General features: G+C 49.6%; 1 protein-coding gene across 1 annotated transcript in view; it reads right to left on the minus strand.

Annotated features, from left to right (window-relative positions):
- Nucleotides 1-2,374: 2,374 nt before the first annotated feature.
- The window catches only part of FBXW8 (F-box and WD repeat domain containing 8), a 117,391-nt gene continuing 105,450 nt past the window's right edge, over nucleotides 2,375-14,315 (minus strand). The window contains exons 9-11 of the mRNA XM_081252506.1: nucleotides 8,705-8,878; nucleotides 6,168-6,278; nucleotides 2,375-5,267 (exon numbers count right to left, since the gene is read on the minus strand). Of these exons, the coding sequence (XP_081108632.1) occupies nucleotides 5,123-5,267; nucleotides 6,168-6,278; nucleotides 8,705-8,878 (430 nt within the window). The 3' untranslated portion in view covers nucleotides 2,375-5,122. The remainder of the gene's footprint in view (nucleotides 5,268-6,167; nucleotides 6,279-8,704; nucleotides 8,879-14,315) is intronic.

A 14,315-nucleotide genomic window follows, 5' to 3' on the forward strand; every position in this document is an offset into this window, starting at 1 on the left:
CTTTGATTAGAAAGAATGAGGGTCACCGCTCTGGGTACGCATCTCAGGACGGCTGTCTGGGCAGTGCGGTCTGCAGAGGCTGGAGGCTGGAAGCTCGGAAACGGCCCCTTACTGGTGGGCGTGCCCAGGAGGGGCTTTCTGGCTGCAGAGACCCTGAGGGAGTATAGCACCCTCCCCCCCATCTGAAGCAGCCTGAAGCAGGTGATGTTTGTTCTAAAATAGGCAAGTTGAGAAATTAACAAATGCACTTGTTTTACAGCTTTCCTTTTATTAGGAATTATACCCCTGTGACTAATCAGTGCTAAGTCAAATATCTGAAGTCAGTGCTTCGAGGGCCTCAGGCTGTGTGTGTGGGTGGAGACGGGGAGCAGGGACAGAGTCTGCAGCCTGCGGGATGAGGGTGAGGTCACCTCTCTCCATGTTCTCCACCCATTTCCCAGGAATTGGGTTGAAAGCATATTACCAAGGGGAAAAGTTACCAGAACTGGGCTTTTGGCCGTGAAAAGAATACGGCAGTTTGACACAAACACGCCAATTTGGTAGGTTTACAAAAGGGCTGTGTAATGGAAATCTAATATGAGAAGCTCGGGAAAGCTTCTGCAGCCACGTTAAACATGAATTATGGATAAGGGAATGCAGTAAGATGACAACAGCTTCCAATTTTGGCCAAGCATCCTCTGAGGGAACGAATTACTGCTAGACTTTAACAAAACCGTTCCATTTTTTTCTGATCCCAGGCACTGGCAAGTTCTCGAAGGGCGTCATGTATGGATCGGATCCTTGTCGCTGAGCAGCTGAACCCGTCTCCACTGCCTGTGGTTCACCAGGCCGGAGCTGAACTGCAGGCGGCACAGTGACTTACGCAGGCTGATGGAGAGTTAAAGGTACAAGTTGCCTTGGCAAGGTTTCTGCAAACACCTGCTTTGCAAGCTGTCCTCCCACACAGTGACCTTGGGAAGGCTTTGGAGAGTTGCGTGGGAGGGGCCGGGGTTTTCACCATGACTTCCCAGGGCGTCAGTGTTGCCTTTGCCTCCAGGCTCTTCTGGAATCAGTGAACCAAGTGCCAGCAGGGATTCGGTGGTGGATGAACTTGGCCCCAGGAGGACTGAGGACTCTGATGGGCACACGGTGGCTGCTCTTCCTTCTAATCTGCATGTTGACCAAGTCAGCAAGGGGCTAGGTTTCTGGTCTTTACCCCAGGAGTGGTCCAAGGGGGCAGCAGAAAGGCTGGAGGATGTGCCGAGAAGCAGTTTATGGCCGCCTCCATCTTAGAGAAACGAGGCGGCTGCGTTAGTGCTAGCACTGGGCGAGGGGACAGGAGACACAGTGGTGGGGCGGGGATGGGAGCCTGCCCTCCCTTCCTAGGGGACGAAAAGGTCCCCGGCACAGAGCTTCTGCCTGGAAGCCCCTGCCCACCATCAGAGGCAGAGAGCAGGCTGGCACCCGCATGGCACAGGCCGGAGCCCAGCGAGAGGGGCTGTGCCATCGCCCATCCCAGGCAGCCCCCGTCCAAATCGCTGCATGGCTCACTGCAGCAGCCAGGGAGCCATCTGGCCTGGCCGCTGGTGAGGTGGGCAGGTCTGCGAGGCTCAGGGCGCCGCGGACGGGCGGCCAGCACCACACGCTCCCGGCTGCCACAGCTGCTGCCCAGAGCAAAGGTCCGAGTTGGGAGAGCCAGCCGGCCCCCGCCTCAGCCATTGTCGTAGATCTGCCCGTCCTGACAGGCCATGGACGGCCTTAACAAGAAGGCTGTGCCCCTACCAGGAAGACGTTTCTCTCCTAGGATTGAGCAAAGTTGGTTTGCAGGGACCAGTGTTTGTCATTTGAACGCAGAGTGGGACGTGCTATCCCCTCAAATGTGGGGCCTCTGGTTCCGAGGAGGGGTACGGAGGACTTCACCCTGGTGTGGTCAACTCTCCTGCACAGAAAGGACCAAAACTCCACTGTTGGGGACATTCAGTTTTTCCTCGAATCAGCTGAATCTGGTGAGCCTTGGTAGGGGAGGTGTTGCTGGCCCTAGGGTGTCTCTGCAAATGGATTACTGCCTGGGCAGCGGCAGTGGCAACACCAAGGCAGCACACGGCTGAGACTGCAAAGCACAGCCTAGCGGCCGCAGATGAACAACTCTGGTTCCCTTGGAGAATCTGACGACAGAGCCATACTTCCTCCCAGAAAATGCTCTTATGCACAATTTCACATACGGTTGTGTGGGTTTCTTGGATCCTGGCCTAGGAGCCCCTCTAATAGTGGTTCTGGGAAAAACTATTCAACATGTCAGGTGAGATTTCCAGGGTGGGGGGAAGCTGGTAAAGTGGTATGCCAGGGGACTGTCACCACGCACCTTGCCAGGGTGACAAGTAATTTCAGCAATAAATACATTTAAAAAATTTAATAGTAGAACCAACATGGACATGTTATAAAGCAGAAAGCAAAGTCATACAATGTTTTAAGACAGGACAGAGATTTCCGGTGTTTGGCCCTCTGGCTCCCCCAGCGGCATATCCGAGTCTCTTCTGTCTTTAGGGAACACATGGGGCCCGAGTTTGAAAAGCAGAAGAGATACAGAAGAAAAGGAGACGATAAGTCAACTAAGAATTCAGAACTTGCAAAGAAGCTCCCACAAAATAGCCAACGGGGACAAAGGTAAGATGGGATGAGCAGACGGGGGTGGACATGGGCCAAGATTTTTTTAAGCCACTGGTAAATGTTGGTTCATAAAGGAACTTTGATCCTTTCCCCATCAGGCTATTTCTTCCACAATGTAAGGTTTACAGCAAAAAACACTGACTGAACTTGGTGTGCTTGGAGATTATTTGGGTCCAATAAACTTCACAAAACCCAGGTGGTTTTCATGAATGGGAGATGTTATCAACAGGCTGGGAGGAAAAACCCCACGCTTGTAAGGTTTACACTGGACCAGCAGCTGGCAGTGAATGGAAGTAGTTTAAAACCGTTTTTACTTTCAGTAACATTTTCTGGGTCTAATTTCTTTTGAACTCTTCCATTACCCTTAATTCCTGCAAAGCTAGGAGGGAGAATGTATCTGCAAAATGAACTGTGAAATGAGACTGGAAGGGGCTGCTGCTTAAAAGGAAAAACAAACTTTCCGCAGTGGTCCAGTTGCATTAAGACTGTGAGAGGTGAAAACCGTATAAAGTGAGGTCACTACGGTGTCAGAGCAGCACAAGGCAGCGAGCGTAAATAAAGTACGTACTTCAGTTGCCAACTGCACGTTGGCTTCATTGATGAAGTAATTGGGTTTTCTGAAAGGAAGCAGAAAACCCTCCTTCCCGGGAAGGCAGCCTGAAGGAAAGCAGTGCTCTCGGGACTGAGGGGATGGTTCCCAGTCGCGGCTCTCTATGTGGCTGTCTAGTTGGATGTGGATTTTTTTATGACTGAGGATCTTAATTTGAAAAACCTTCCAAAACCCTCATGACTCAAAAAGTTCTAGGACTCCGCGTAGTGGCGCATTTCCCAACCGTGCACGCTTGTGAACAGCAGGGAAGCTTCACTTTGCTCTTGGATCAGTGGGACGTTATCCCCATGCTGAAAATACTTGGATAGTCCCTTGTGCCTTTTTTCTTCCTTTATCAAGAGTTGTATATTTTATCTTTTCAAAAACCTGCTTTCGGCTTTATGGTCAACTTCACTATTTGTTGGTTTTCTAGTTCATTAATGTGTATTTTTATCCTTTTTTAACTCCTTTAAAGAAGGATTTAACTCCTCCTTTCTACTTTGTTTTGCTGTCTTATTTTCTATGAAGTCATGACATCTCCCCCGCCCATTCGGGCCTCGTCCCCTGGGTCTTGGTGTTCAGTGCTTCCACCATCACCCTGGTCTGGAGAGTTTCTATTTTCCATTTTTCTTTCCCTGTTTAAAACCGTTAATTCAGGAGTGGCTGGGGCTTCCAGGTGTATGTTTTTGTTTAGCTTTTTGTTGATTTCTAATCGTACCGCATTGGGACTGGGGGCACTGGATTGGACCTGTCTGGTATTGCTCTTCGTGTAATCTGAGATTTTCCTTGTGGCCTTCATACATGGTCATTTTTTAATGCATGTTTTGTGGGTATTTGAAAAGGGACAGAATCCCATCTACATCCATCGTGTCACGCTTATAAATTAAGTCAGTCCTCCGCATCACCCACCATGGGCAAGGATTTTGTTTCTCTGAGTAGTTCTATCAGTTTTCTGCTCTGATATTTTGAAGGTATAGTAGATGGCTGCTACTCACAACAGTCTAAATCGTGAGTAACGCAGGCTTTGTCCTCTTAATCCTTGGAAACGGAAGCTGGTCATCACACGGAAGGGACTCGCGTGCTGCTCGGTGGTTGAGCGTAATGGTCTCTCTGCGCCCTCCCCTTCTCTCTCCAGAACCCATCACCTGCCACCCCACGCGGACGATGGGTGTTCACGGTACGTAGAAAGTGTCTACTTTGTATCGTGCATCGCAGACACAATAGTAAGCAAAACAGTTATTAACGAAGTAGTTGTATAAATATATAATTATAACCGTGTTAAAATCTACCAGGAAAAAGTGCTGCTCTCCCAGGTTGGGTGGTGGTGTCAGAGAAGACGACCCAGAGTTGAATTCTTGGTCTCAGATCCAAGGGCTCAGACACTAGCACGTCCAAAGGCCCCCAAAGAAGAAAGGGTTTGGAGACTGGAAAGAGGCTGAGCAGGGGTGCAGAAGGGCCTTATCTGAGAGCTGGAGCGAGAGCTGTGTGTAGTGTACAGAATGACGTGTGATGTGGGGAGGTCCCAGCTTGGGCCCGGGGGACACTCCTGAGATAGGTGGGGAGCAGATGCAGGGCTGCAGTGGAGGAGCGGGGTCGGGGGAGGAGGTATAAATCTGAGCCATCAGTGTGTGGTACTGAAAGCCATGAGAAAGAGAGTGAGAACAGAGTAAGATGAAACGAGCCCTGACAGACGCAGCTGGAGAAAAATGAATTGGCAAAGGAGAAAAGCAAAGGCAATAGAGGAATATGTGGGGGTCACAGAAGTGCGCCCTGCAGTTGCTTTCTTCCCCCAACACTTAAAACCTAGTGCGGTGCTCCTCTGTAGTTCTAAAATACACAGAATTGGTTCTTCCCATGTTTCTCCCAGCTCCCAAATGAGAGAATTCTCTAAATGTTGTCACAGGGAAAAGCAAGCGCCAGGTCATAGTTGTAACCCGGTATGGTGTCACAGGACGAACGGCAGATGGGCACAGTGCTCTGAAAGGCCAGCCGGTCCACTGCAAACTCGTAGGCCTGGATCAGCCCCCGGTGTCTAGAGAAAGCACAGAGACAGCGGCGGGGTCAGTCCTGGTCCCCAGTGACTTCTGTCTTTGCAGCAGGCATGTGCTGGAGACAGGAGAGCGAGTCATCGTGACACATGTCTGCTTCGGCCCCACAGTGTGTTGTGGACGCTCCAGGTCCCGGGACTAGAGACAAACAGGTGAGCAGACAAGTTTGATGGAGGGAACTGAGTGCTGGGAGGCACCTGGCTGAACAGGGAGGCAGGAAGGGTCAGCCTCAGGGAAGGCCTCACAAGAGGCTGCTTGGAAGCCAGGCCAACAGTAATCAGAAAGGGTCCTGGGCCTCCCTGGTGGCACAGTGGTTGAGAGTCCACCTGCGACGCAGGGACAGGGGTTCGTGCCCCGGTCCAGGAAGATCCCACATGCCGCAGAGCGGCTGGGCCCGTGAGCCATGGCCGCTGAGCCTGTGCCCCACAACGGGACAGGCCGCAACAGTGAGAGGCCCGCGTACCGCAAAAAAAAAGGGTCCTGAGCCTCCGGCCTGGGCCTCTCTCCTCTGGCAGCCGTCACCCAGCAGGCTGAGCGTGAGGACTGGGCTTTGCCTCTGTCACTGGGATTCAACACCACAGGTCCCTAAGCCTTCTGTCTTGGGCTCTTGGCACATGTGGCCGCCTTCCCCCTCTGTGTCCCTCCCGCTCCCATCCCACCCCCTGCAGTGTCCTGCTGAAGTGCACTCAGCACGTGTTGTTGGCTAATGCCACCCTGCCCGCATGTACATGTATGTTCCTGACTTCTATGAAAAGAACGGCTAAGCCTGAGGGTACCATCATGTAGGGACCAATGTGGCCTGGGATGTTCTATTAATAAAACCAAGCTAAGAGAGTCTCGTCTGAACTCCTACAAATCCGGACCAACCGAGCCCAAGCACTGACCTCCGGTGGGTGACAAAGTTGTCCAGGTCGGCGTTGCGCACCACCCTCTCGTAGGGCACGTGGGCCGTGATGAGGCTGTGGCAGTTGAAGGAGATGTGCCGCACGGGGTGTCTGGAACAGATGGGAGAGAACACGCGTCAAGGTTAAGTCCACTGGAACTCAGCACGTCCCGCCTTTGCTGCTGTGGTCTCGGAAGTTTGGAGCTGCAAGGGACTCCAGAACCATCTAAGCCATCTTTTGCTTTTACAGAGGAGGAAACCGGGCCCCCAGAGGGGCAGTGTCTGGCCTCAGTTCCCAGAGCTAGCTGGAGAAGGCCCCATGCCAAGCCTACTCTGTAAACACGTCTCAACGTCCCTGTGCTCACTGGCTGATGCCCTAACACCTTGGTGCGTTGGGACACAGGGGACAAACAACCTGAGACAATTCGGACACATGCAGTGGAGAACAGCCCCATTTCTGCACCCCCCACCCGGCTGGCTGGCCGGCCCTGGGCGAGTCACTCCAGCTCTCTGAGCCAGGTTCCCCAGCGGCAGGGTGTGTTGAGTGGTGCCCTACAAAGGCCCGCCCGTCCTGAAGTCAGAGGGCTACAACTGATACGTGGATTCTGGGTTGTGAAAGCACATTCAGAAAGCTTTGGAACAAAATGGCTTGAAACCTATGTAGCAAAGGCTTTTGTTCATTCTAAAAACTTTTTTCCAGCGGAGCAGTGAGCCAGGAGACACAGGATAAAAAAGATGTCTAATGCAAGCAGATGCCTGCCATCAGAGGGATTCCCGACTGTTAAGAAGGTGAGATCCATTCCACAAAAAATAACCAGTGTTTCTAGAGCACAGGATGAGACACAGAATTCAGCACTTGGCAGGAGGAACAGGAGACCGCAGCACAGACTGCAAGGGCAGCCAGGCCCCTGCAGAAGGGCCGAGGGTGGCACGGAGGGGCTGAGTGGGAGTCCCTTCAGGCTGAGCCACGGCTGTGCCAGAGGCAGGGACAGGCGTCTTGGCCACAGCAGAGGATTCTCTCAAGAGGGGTGCCTGAGTCCAGGGTTTGCGCCACCACCCAGAGAAAGTGTGGCTGGAGGACTTCGCTCAGGGCCCAGTGAGGCCGGAGGGATGGAAAACAAAGCCGCGAGGAGGACAGGGAAGGGAGAGGTCGGAGCTCAGTCCCAGCTTGCAGCTGGGTGACTGCTGGTACCAGTGGCAGAAAGGGGAGGTCAGGGGAGAGCTGGCTGAGGAGGGGCGGGAGGACCTGGGGAGTGTGGCGAAGAGGCTGCAGTGGGCAGGAGACCGAGCAACAGCGAGACCAGAGCGTGAGAGGGAATCAGGATCAACAGCCGCGAGGACCTGAGTATGAGAATCCCGGGCGGGAGCCCAATGAGGCATCAGCCTTGCTGTGGTAAACAATGCTTTGGTGACCTTCTCTGGGACAAGCCACTAAGCACTGGTGAGAACCGGACATGCACGTACAAATGAGTTAGGAAGGCTGGGACAGGATGACAGTTCTGGGCACGACCTCGCTTAGCCTGTCGTCACCTGAATGACCCATCCGAGGGGGTGCAGCTTTTCAGGGAGAGAAAAATGAGATCTGCTGGAGTGCAGGCCTAGTGAACTAAACGGAGCTGCTGGTGGCGGTCCCTGGGGGCCTGGACTGCCGAGGAGGCTGTCCTAGAGGCCAGGTTGAGCCAGCTCTTTAAAACAAAAGGGTGTCCTTAAAGGCAGATAGTTCTGGGCTTCCAAAGTGTGAGAGTTTTAGTTGCTTTTTGGCACCACCTGGTGGCAACTCAGTGCATCACCACGGCAGGCAGGGCTGGACAGAGCCAACCAAGCAGCGTGGAGGGCACCGTGGTCTGAGAAAGATGCAGGCCCAAGCACCGGTTATCGCCACCCTCCAAGGAAGAAACCAGTTTCTCTATTTGAAAGCTAGACTTGTGAGCAGTCTTCATTTTATCACGCTCTGCATTTAGTGGAGACACGTCTCGTCCCAGAGGTGCTGAGGGACAGCTGGGGGAGCTCGGTGCCCGTCTTGCACAGGCACGGGGGCTGGATGGATGTGGGCAACAGGGGAGAGCGTCAGGGCCGCTCCAGCCGACCCCTGCTCCAGGCAAGGCCACCTCTGCTTTAAAGGTCAGACGCCAGCGCGCAACGTTTAACCGGCTGGGCCGCCTTAGTATCCATTACCTACATCCATACAGCCCTCTGCTGCGCTTGGGTGAATACTTTCAGTCTGAAGCGCCCTTGTAAACAGTAAGGCAGATCAAGACTTCCTGGAGAGGAGGGGGGGCCCGGGCACTGCCTGCAGTGCCCCTGCCCGCTGTCTGGCCCGCCCCACTGTGGTGTCTCCCTGAGCTGGGAGCTGTGGCAATCTGAACAGTGACCAGCGCCATTTCTGAGCCCATTTCACAGCAGCTGACTTGCAGGGTTCCAGTGAGGACCACGTGGTAACGTGTGGACAGCACTTCGCACAGTACCTGGCTCAGTGGCTGACTGATGCCATCATTGCTGCTACTGTGGTTACTAGAAGCACCTGAGGACCCACCTTACCTGGAGTGTACCTCCCACAGCTTCTGGTTCATCCGATAATCCCACACGGAGACCAGGCCCTCCTCGCCCCCACTGACAATCTTCCAGTCGTCCATCTGGACTGAAGAGACTCCAAGTTGGTGGGCAGAGATGGACAGGGCGATTGTGTCAGTGCGGAGGTCGTGGAGCCTCACCCTGCAGGGCCACAGAAGAGCGCAGAGATTAGCATTAGAGCCTGAAATGACGAATTCCTCCTCAGCCATGCTGGTCTGTGTACAGCAACCCCATGAAAACAGAGTATGAAACCCCTTCAGTTACGAACACCTAAATACTGATACCAAACTTTCACCACCTCCTTAGCGTACTCTTAGAGGAGGCCAAGAGGCACTAGAAGTGAACTAGCTTAGGGCACCCCCAACCACTCAAAGCACAGAATAAGGAGGACTCAGAACAAATACACCAGCTGCCCTGCTGCTCACTTTTATGTGCTCTACAGGGGAGACGCCTGCCCTGGGCACAAGCCCATTGCAAGGGAGGCTGACCTGACTGCCATGGTGCCTCCAGGGGGACGTCGGCCTGAGAAGGCTGTCCAGAGGGTAAGTAAACTGCCCAGCATGGCAGTTTTGCTGTTCATATAAAAGTCTGTTAAGAGCAAGTTGTAAAACAGCTACATTTGTCTGAAACCTGAACCCTTACCTGGTTGGGAAAATAACACTTTTTGGGTAATTTAACTCAACTCTTAAGTTCATCACCGTCTTGTTGAAATTTGGAAAGGCGATGCATCTACAGTTCACTAAGCATAACAGAATCGTGATAAGAGTATGTGGACACTTGGCAGTCACTTATCTGAAGTCTTGAGATAATTACTTACCTTGTAATAATCTGAATTTCTTTAAGAACATCTTTAAAAACTACTTTCTATACAAATATATGCTGAATTTCCACATAAGGATAAATTAGATGAGACAGAAATCTCCTATCCACTAGAAGTACCAACACAGTTCCTGAAATAAGCCACAAGAGCTAAAACTGAATGTGGCAACATTTCAGTACAGGTGAATTTAACAGCCTCTATGCTGCAAGTCACAAAAGAAAAGAGAGTCGCTGCCCTGAAAAGATGCCACTAGCTAGCTAGCAGGGGAGCTGGACAAACATGTCTGACACAAATAATGTGGGGAGCTAGCTAGCAGGGGAGCTGGACAAACATGTCTGACACAAATAATGTGGGGAGAAGGGATCATCTAAACATGTTCTAGGTCCTAAACTCTTACAGGTACATGAGCATGCACAGACACAAAGTATCTTCAGAGTTCTGAGGGGAAATTATTTGAACTGGAAATTCTATACCTAGTTTACCTACCAAGTTTGAGGGCATAATGAAGACTTTTTTTTTTAAACATAAAAGGAGTCAATGTGAGTTACCCATGGATACTCTCTGAAAGAAAGTGATGTAGCAAAATGTCAGAAGGGCCATGAGGAGCCAACACACACACCACGGAGGGATGTATGAAACAAACACTGAATGTTAGCAGACAGCTTAGAAAGCCCTAATGTGTCAGCTGGGTGGGCAGACGCACACAGGACAAACCCACCTCTTAAGAGGAAGAGCCTCAAGTCACAAAGCAAAACTCAATATAGGGACTTCCCTGGTGGCACAGTGGTTAAGACTCTGGTCAGGGAGCTAGATCCCACATGCATGTCACAACTAAGGAGCCTCCCACAACTAAGACGTAGCACAACCAAATAAATAAGTAAATAATATTTTTAAAAAGCAGAAAAAAGCACGTTTGAAAAAGAACCAAATAGTACTTAAAAAAGAAAAAACGTTAAAAAAAAAAACCCTCAATATATGCTACACACGAAAGGCACGTTTGCATGTGACAAGGAAGAGGTGACAATTTTAATACCTGAAAAGGTAGATTTCAGAGCAAAAAGCATTAGCCTGAGAGTACTTCAAAATGATGAGAAGGATACAGTTTACTAAATGTTTGATAAAACTTGCCAGGAAAGAAACAAAAAACCCCACATGATACCCAAAACTAATATAAAACTGTAAATCAACTATATTTCAATTAAAAAACCACACATGGACCTAATTTCTGTAGGTCTATTTTCCCTCCTTTTTAGTAATTCAGTTTCTTTCATCATTGTAATCTATTCAGGTTTTCTAGTTCTTGAGTTCATTTTTTGAATCTCCATATTTGAAGACCTAGATGAATAAATGACATTGTAGGAAAATAAGAATTATCAAAACTAACCCCCAGGAGATAGAAAATCCAAATAGATCAAGGAACACAGAGCAAGCTGGGAAAGCTGTTGAGGAGCAAGCTGTCCCTGCAAAACAAGAACAAGCAAAATGGGTCCAACCTGGAAGGAACAGACTGCCCCCCACATTTCCCAAACCCCGGGCTACATCTACTGTTCCACAGCACAGCAAAGGGAGGAAAGTTCTGACTCTTTACATGGAGCCAGCATTCTGTTATTACCCAAAACCTGACACTGCAAGCATGACAGATCTGCACCAGTGCTAAGACCTGAATAAAATATCAACTAACAGAACTCACAGCAACATGTTAACCAGCAAGTGGACTCTGTCTAGGATGTCCATTCCTGTGGTCCACCATGCCTCTCTGACAACAAGAAACCCACAGAGAGGGTCACTTCCATGGACACTGAAGAGAGATTTGATGACATAGAACACTTATTCCTAATGAGAAGTCTTTAAAAAACAGTAATCTACTTTTACCAATATTATTTCACATTGTTTAAAAAAATTAGATATAATTAGATAAAAGAAGAAAATGAGAAGTGGACAAATTTATCATTAGGGTTGACAATCCAAGGTAATTCAGTAATAATTCAGAATCAAATGTGTATTTTAATATGTCAAAATCAATAACTATCCTTTGTACAACCACTAGCTTTAAAAATGTAATTGAAGAAAAGATCCCACTTAAATTCGCCATGATAAGCAAAATACCCTGTAACAACTTTCTCAACTTGGAGCTCTACCATACACATTACACCCACATTACTTACAGAGGGCTCAGAGAGTTAAAACAAACATTCAGGATAGGAAGGCCTTTCTAAACGTTACAAAAAAAAAAAAAGTCAAGGCAAATTGTAAACTGGGAAAAATGTTTGCACCAGAGGACTAATTTCTTATTAAAAAAAATTCCTTCAAGTTGATAGTAAAGATTGATAGCCCAGTATTAAACTTTAATAAAGTTTAAGAAAAGAAAAAATAGGGCTTCCCTGGTGGCGCAGTGGTTGAGAGTCCGCCTGCCGATGCAGGGGACACGGGTTCGTGCCCCGGTCTGGGAAGATCCCACATGCCGCGGAGTGGCTGGGCCCGTGAGCCATGGCTACTGAGCCTGCGCGTCCGCAGCCTGTGCTCCACAACGGGAGAGGCCACAACAGTGAGAGGCCTGCGTAATGAAAAAAAAAAAAAAAAAAAAAAAAAAAAGAAAAGAAAAAATAGTTCACAGGAAAAGAAATACTAATGGCTTTTTTTTTTTTTTTTTTTTTTGCGGTACGCGGGCCTCTCACTGCTGCGGCCTCTCCCGTTGTGGGGCACAGGCTCCGGATGCGCAGGCTCAGCGGCCATGGCTCACGGGCCCAGCTGCTCCGCGGCATGTGGGATCTTCCTGGACTGGGGCACGAACCCGTGTCCCCTGCATCGGCAGGCAGACTCTCAACCACTGCGCCACCAGGGAAGCCCACTAATGGCTTTTAAACACTTGTAAGACGTTCAAGTTCACTGGTAATGAGGGGAATTATGCACTAAAACTACAATGCAGTAATACCACTCAACGTGCCTACCCAGCAAAGGTAAAGTCTCGTAGTACTCCGAGACCCCTTCCACGCTGGAGAGCCCTGGATAGAGAGGTACTTCTGTACGGCTGATGTGAGCACAAGCCCAAAGAAAGTGACTTGGCAATATCCAACAAAATAAAAAATATACTTCACTTTGACCTAGCAGTTCTGCTTCTAGGGTTTTATATAGGCTATATCTAACATACATGTACATCCACATATATACATACAAGGCCATCAGCCACAGTACTTTTTCAGTAGCAAAGATGAGGCTTCTGTTTCAGGCACCCTGTTGACCCTCCCACTGAAAATCATTTCATACTGCTGGATAAGACGTAACTACATCCTTTTAAGTGCACTGCTGAGCTCACAGAGTAAGCGACCTCCCTAGGGTCCATGCAGACAACCAGGTTGGAGAGCTCGAGTTGCAATTTTGGTTGCCTCTATGCATGCATGTGTGGTGGGGGTGAGGCTATTGGCAGGTGCCAATCTCAGGAAGCAACGGGACTGGCTCTTACTGTACCACGGGGGCAAGGCTGTAAGACTGGGGTCCACTCAAAGGGGAATATTGAGACCTTGCTTTATAAAAAAGCAGTATAGAACTTCTAGACACGAAAACATAATCCCTGCAATTAAACTCATTAGATAGGCTAGAAACAGATTAGACAAAGCATTTGTAAATTAGAAAATAAATCTGAAAAGTTACCTAGAATGGAGCACAAAGAGAGAAACAGATGAAAAATGTGAATGAAGCGTTAAGAGATGGGAAGGATGGAAGGGGATGATGGTTCAGCTTACGCCCAAAAGAAATCCCAGAAGGAAAAAAATCCAGTGTGTGGCAAACAGGCGATATTCAAAGTGTTAATGGCCAGTGTTTTTCCAAAACGGTAGCTAGGCACACTCACACTCACGAGCACTGATCAGAATAAATGAAAAGAAATGCGTACTACGGAGCGTCGTAATAAAGGGGGACGCTGCGAAAGACACAAGGGGTCTCAAGAGCAACCTGAGACAAAAAGACTTCTGATAATCAGACCAACAGGAAAAATGAGAAACAGTATTTACACTCATGAATTTGAGTGACTCAATGGGGAAGGCACACGTAACCTAGCTCCATCAGCAGATGCCAGCTAAAGCCGTGATGGTACATCCGGTACAGTGGAGACCTGCATGGGCATCAGAGAATGAGGTGGAGCTACACACACCGAGGACAGCCGTCACCTGAACAGTCACACACCGAGGCACCAGGCCCGGCTGCGTGACGGCAGCTGGGGGGCAGGGGAGGGAGGCCCGCATCTGTGTGCGCAGGCACCCTCTGGAGAACGCCGCAGCACAGCTCCCAGGAGACAACTTCTCCCTGTATATACTTTTTTGTGCTTTTGAATTCAAAAGGTTACCTGCTTAAGTTAAAAACATTTAAAGATAAAATTCTGGAAGGACATACTGGAGTCGGTAACAGCAGTTACCCTGGGGAAGTCTCAATGGAAGAATGAGGGGAATAAATGCGGCTTTTACTTTTTATTCTAGACGCTGCCATGTTGTTTAAGGAACAAGAACTCGTTCATGACCGGGAGGGGCACCCAGAGGCCTTCACAAGCACTGGTCACACTCTGTTCCGTAAGTGGGTGGGTGGCGGGAATGCTCAGGCGTTCCGTTCTTTAAATTGTACACAACGTACCTTGTATACACTCCCATGTGGATGTTTTGTTTCAAATAAAACAGGGTTTTAGAAATCTACAGTCTTATGACACGGGGGTGAGTGAGGTCCATACGAGGCTGACTGGGGGCTCCCTTAGTACAGCAGGCCAATCAACAC

Source organism: Mesoplodon bidens, assembly GCF_964165515.1.
Source record: "Mesoplodon bidens genome assembly, chromosome: 13".
NCBI classification, from domain to species: Eukaryota; Metazoa; Chordata; class Mammalia; order Artiodactyla; family Ziphiidae; genus Mesoplodon; species Mesoplodon bidens.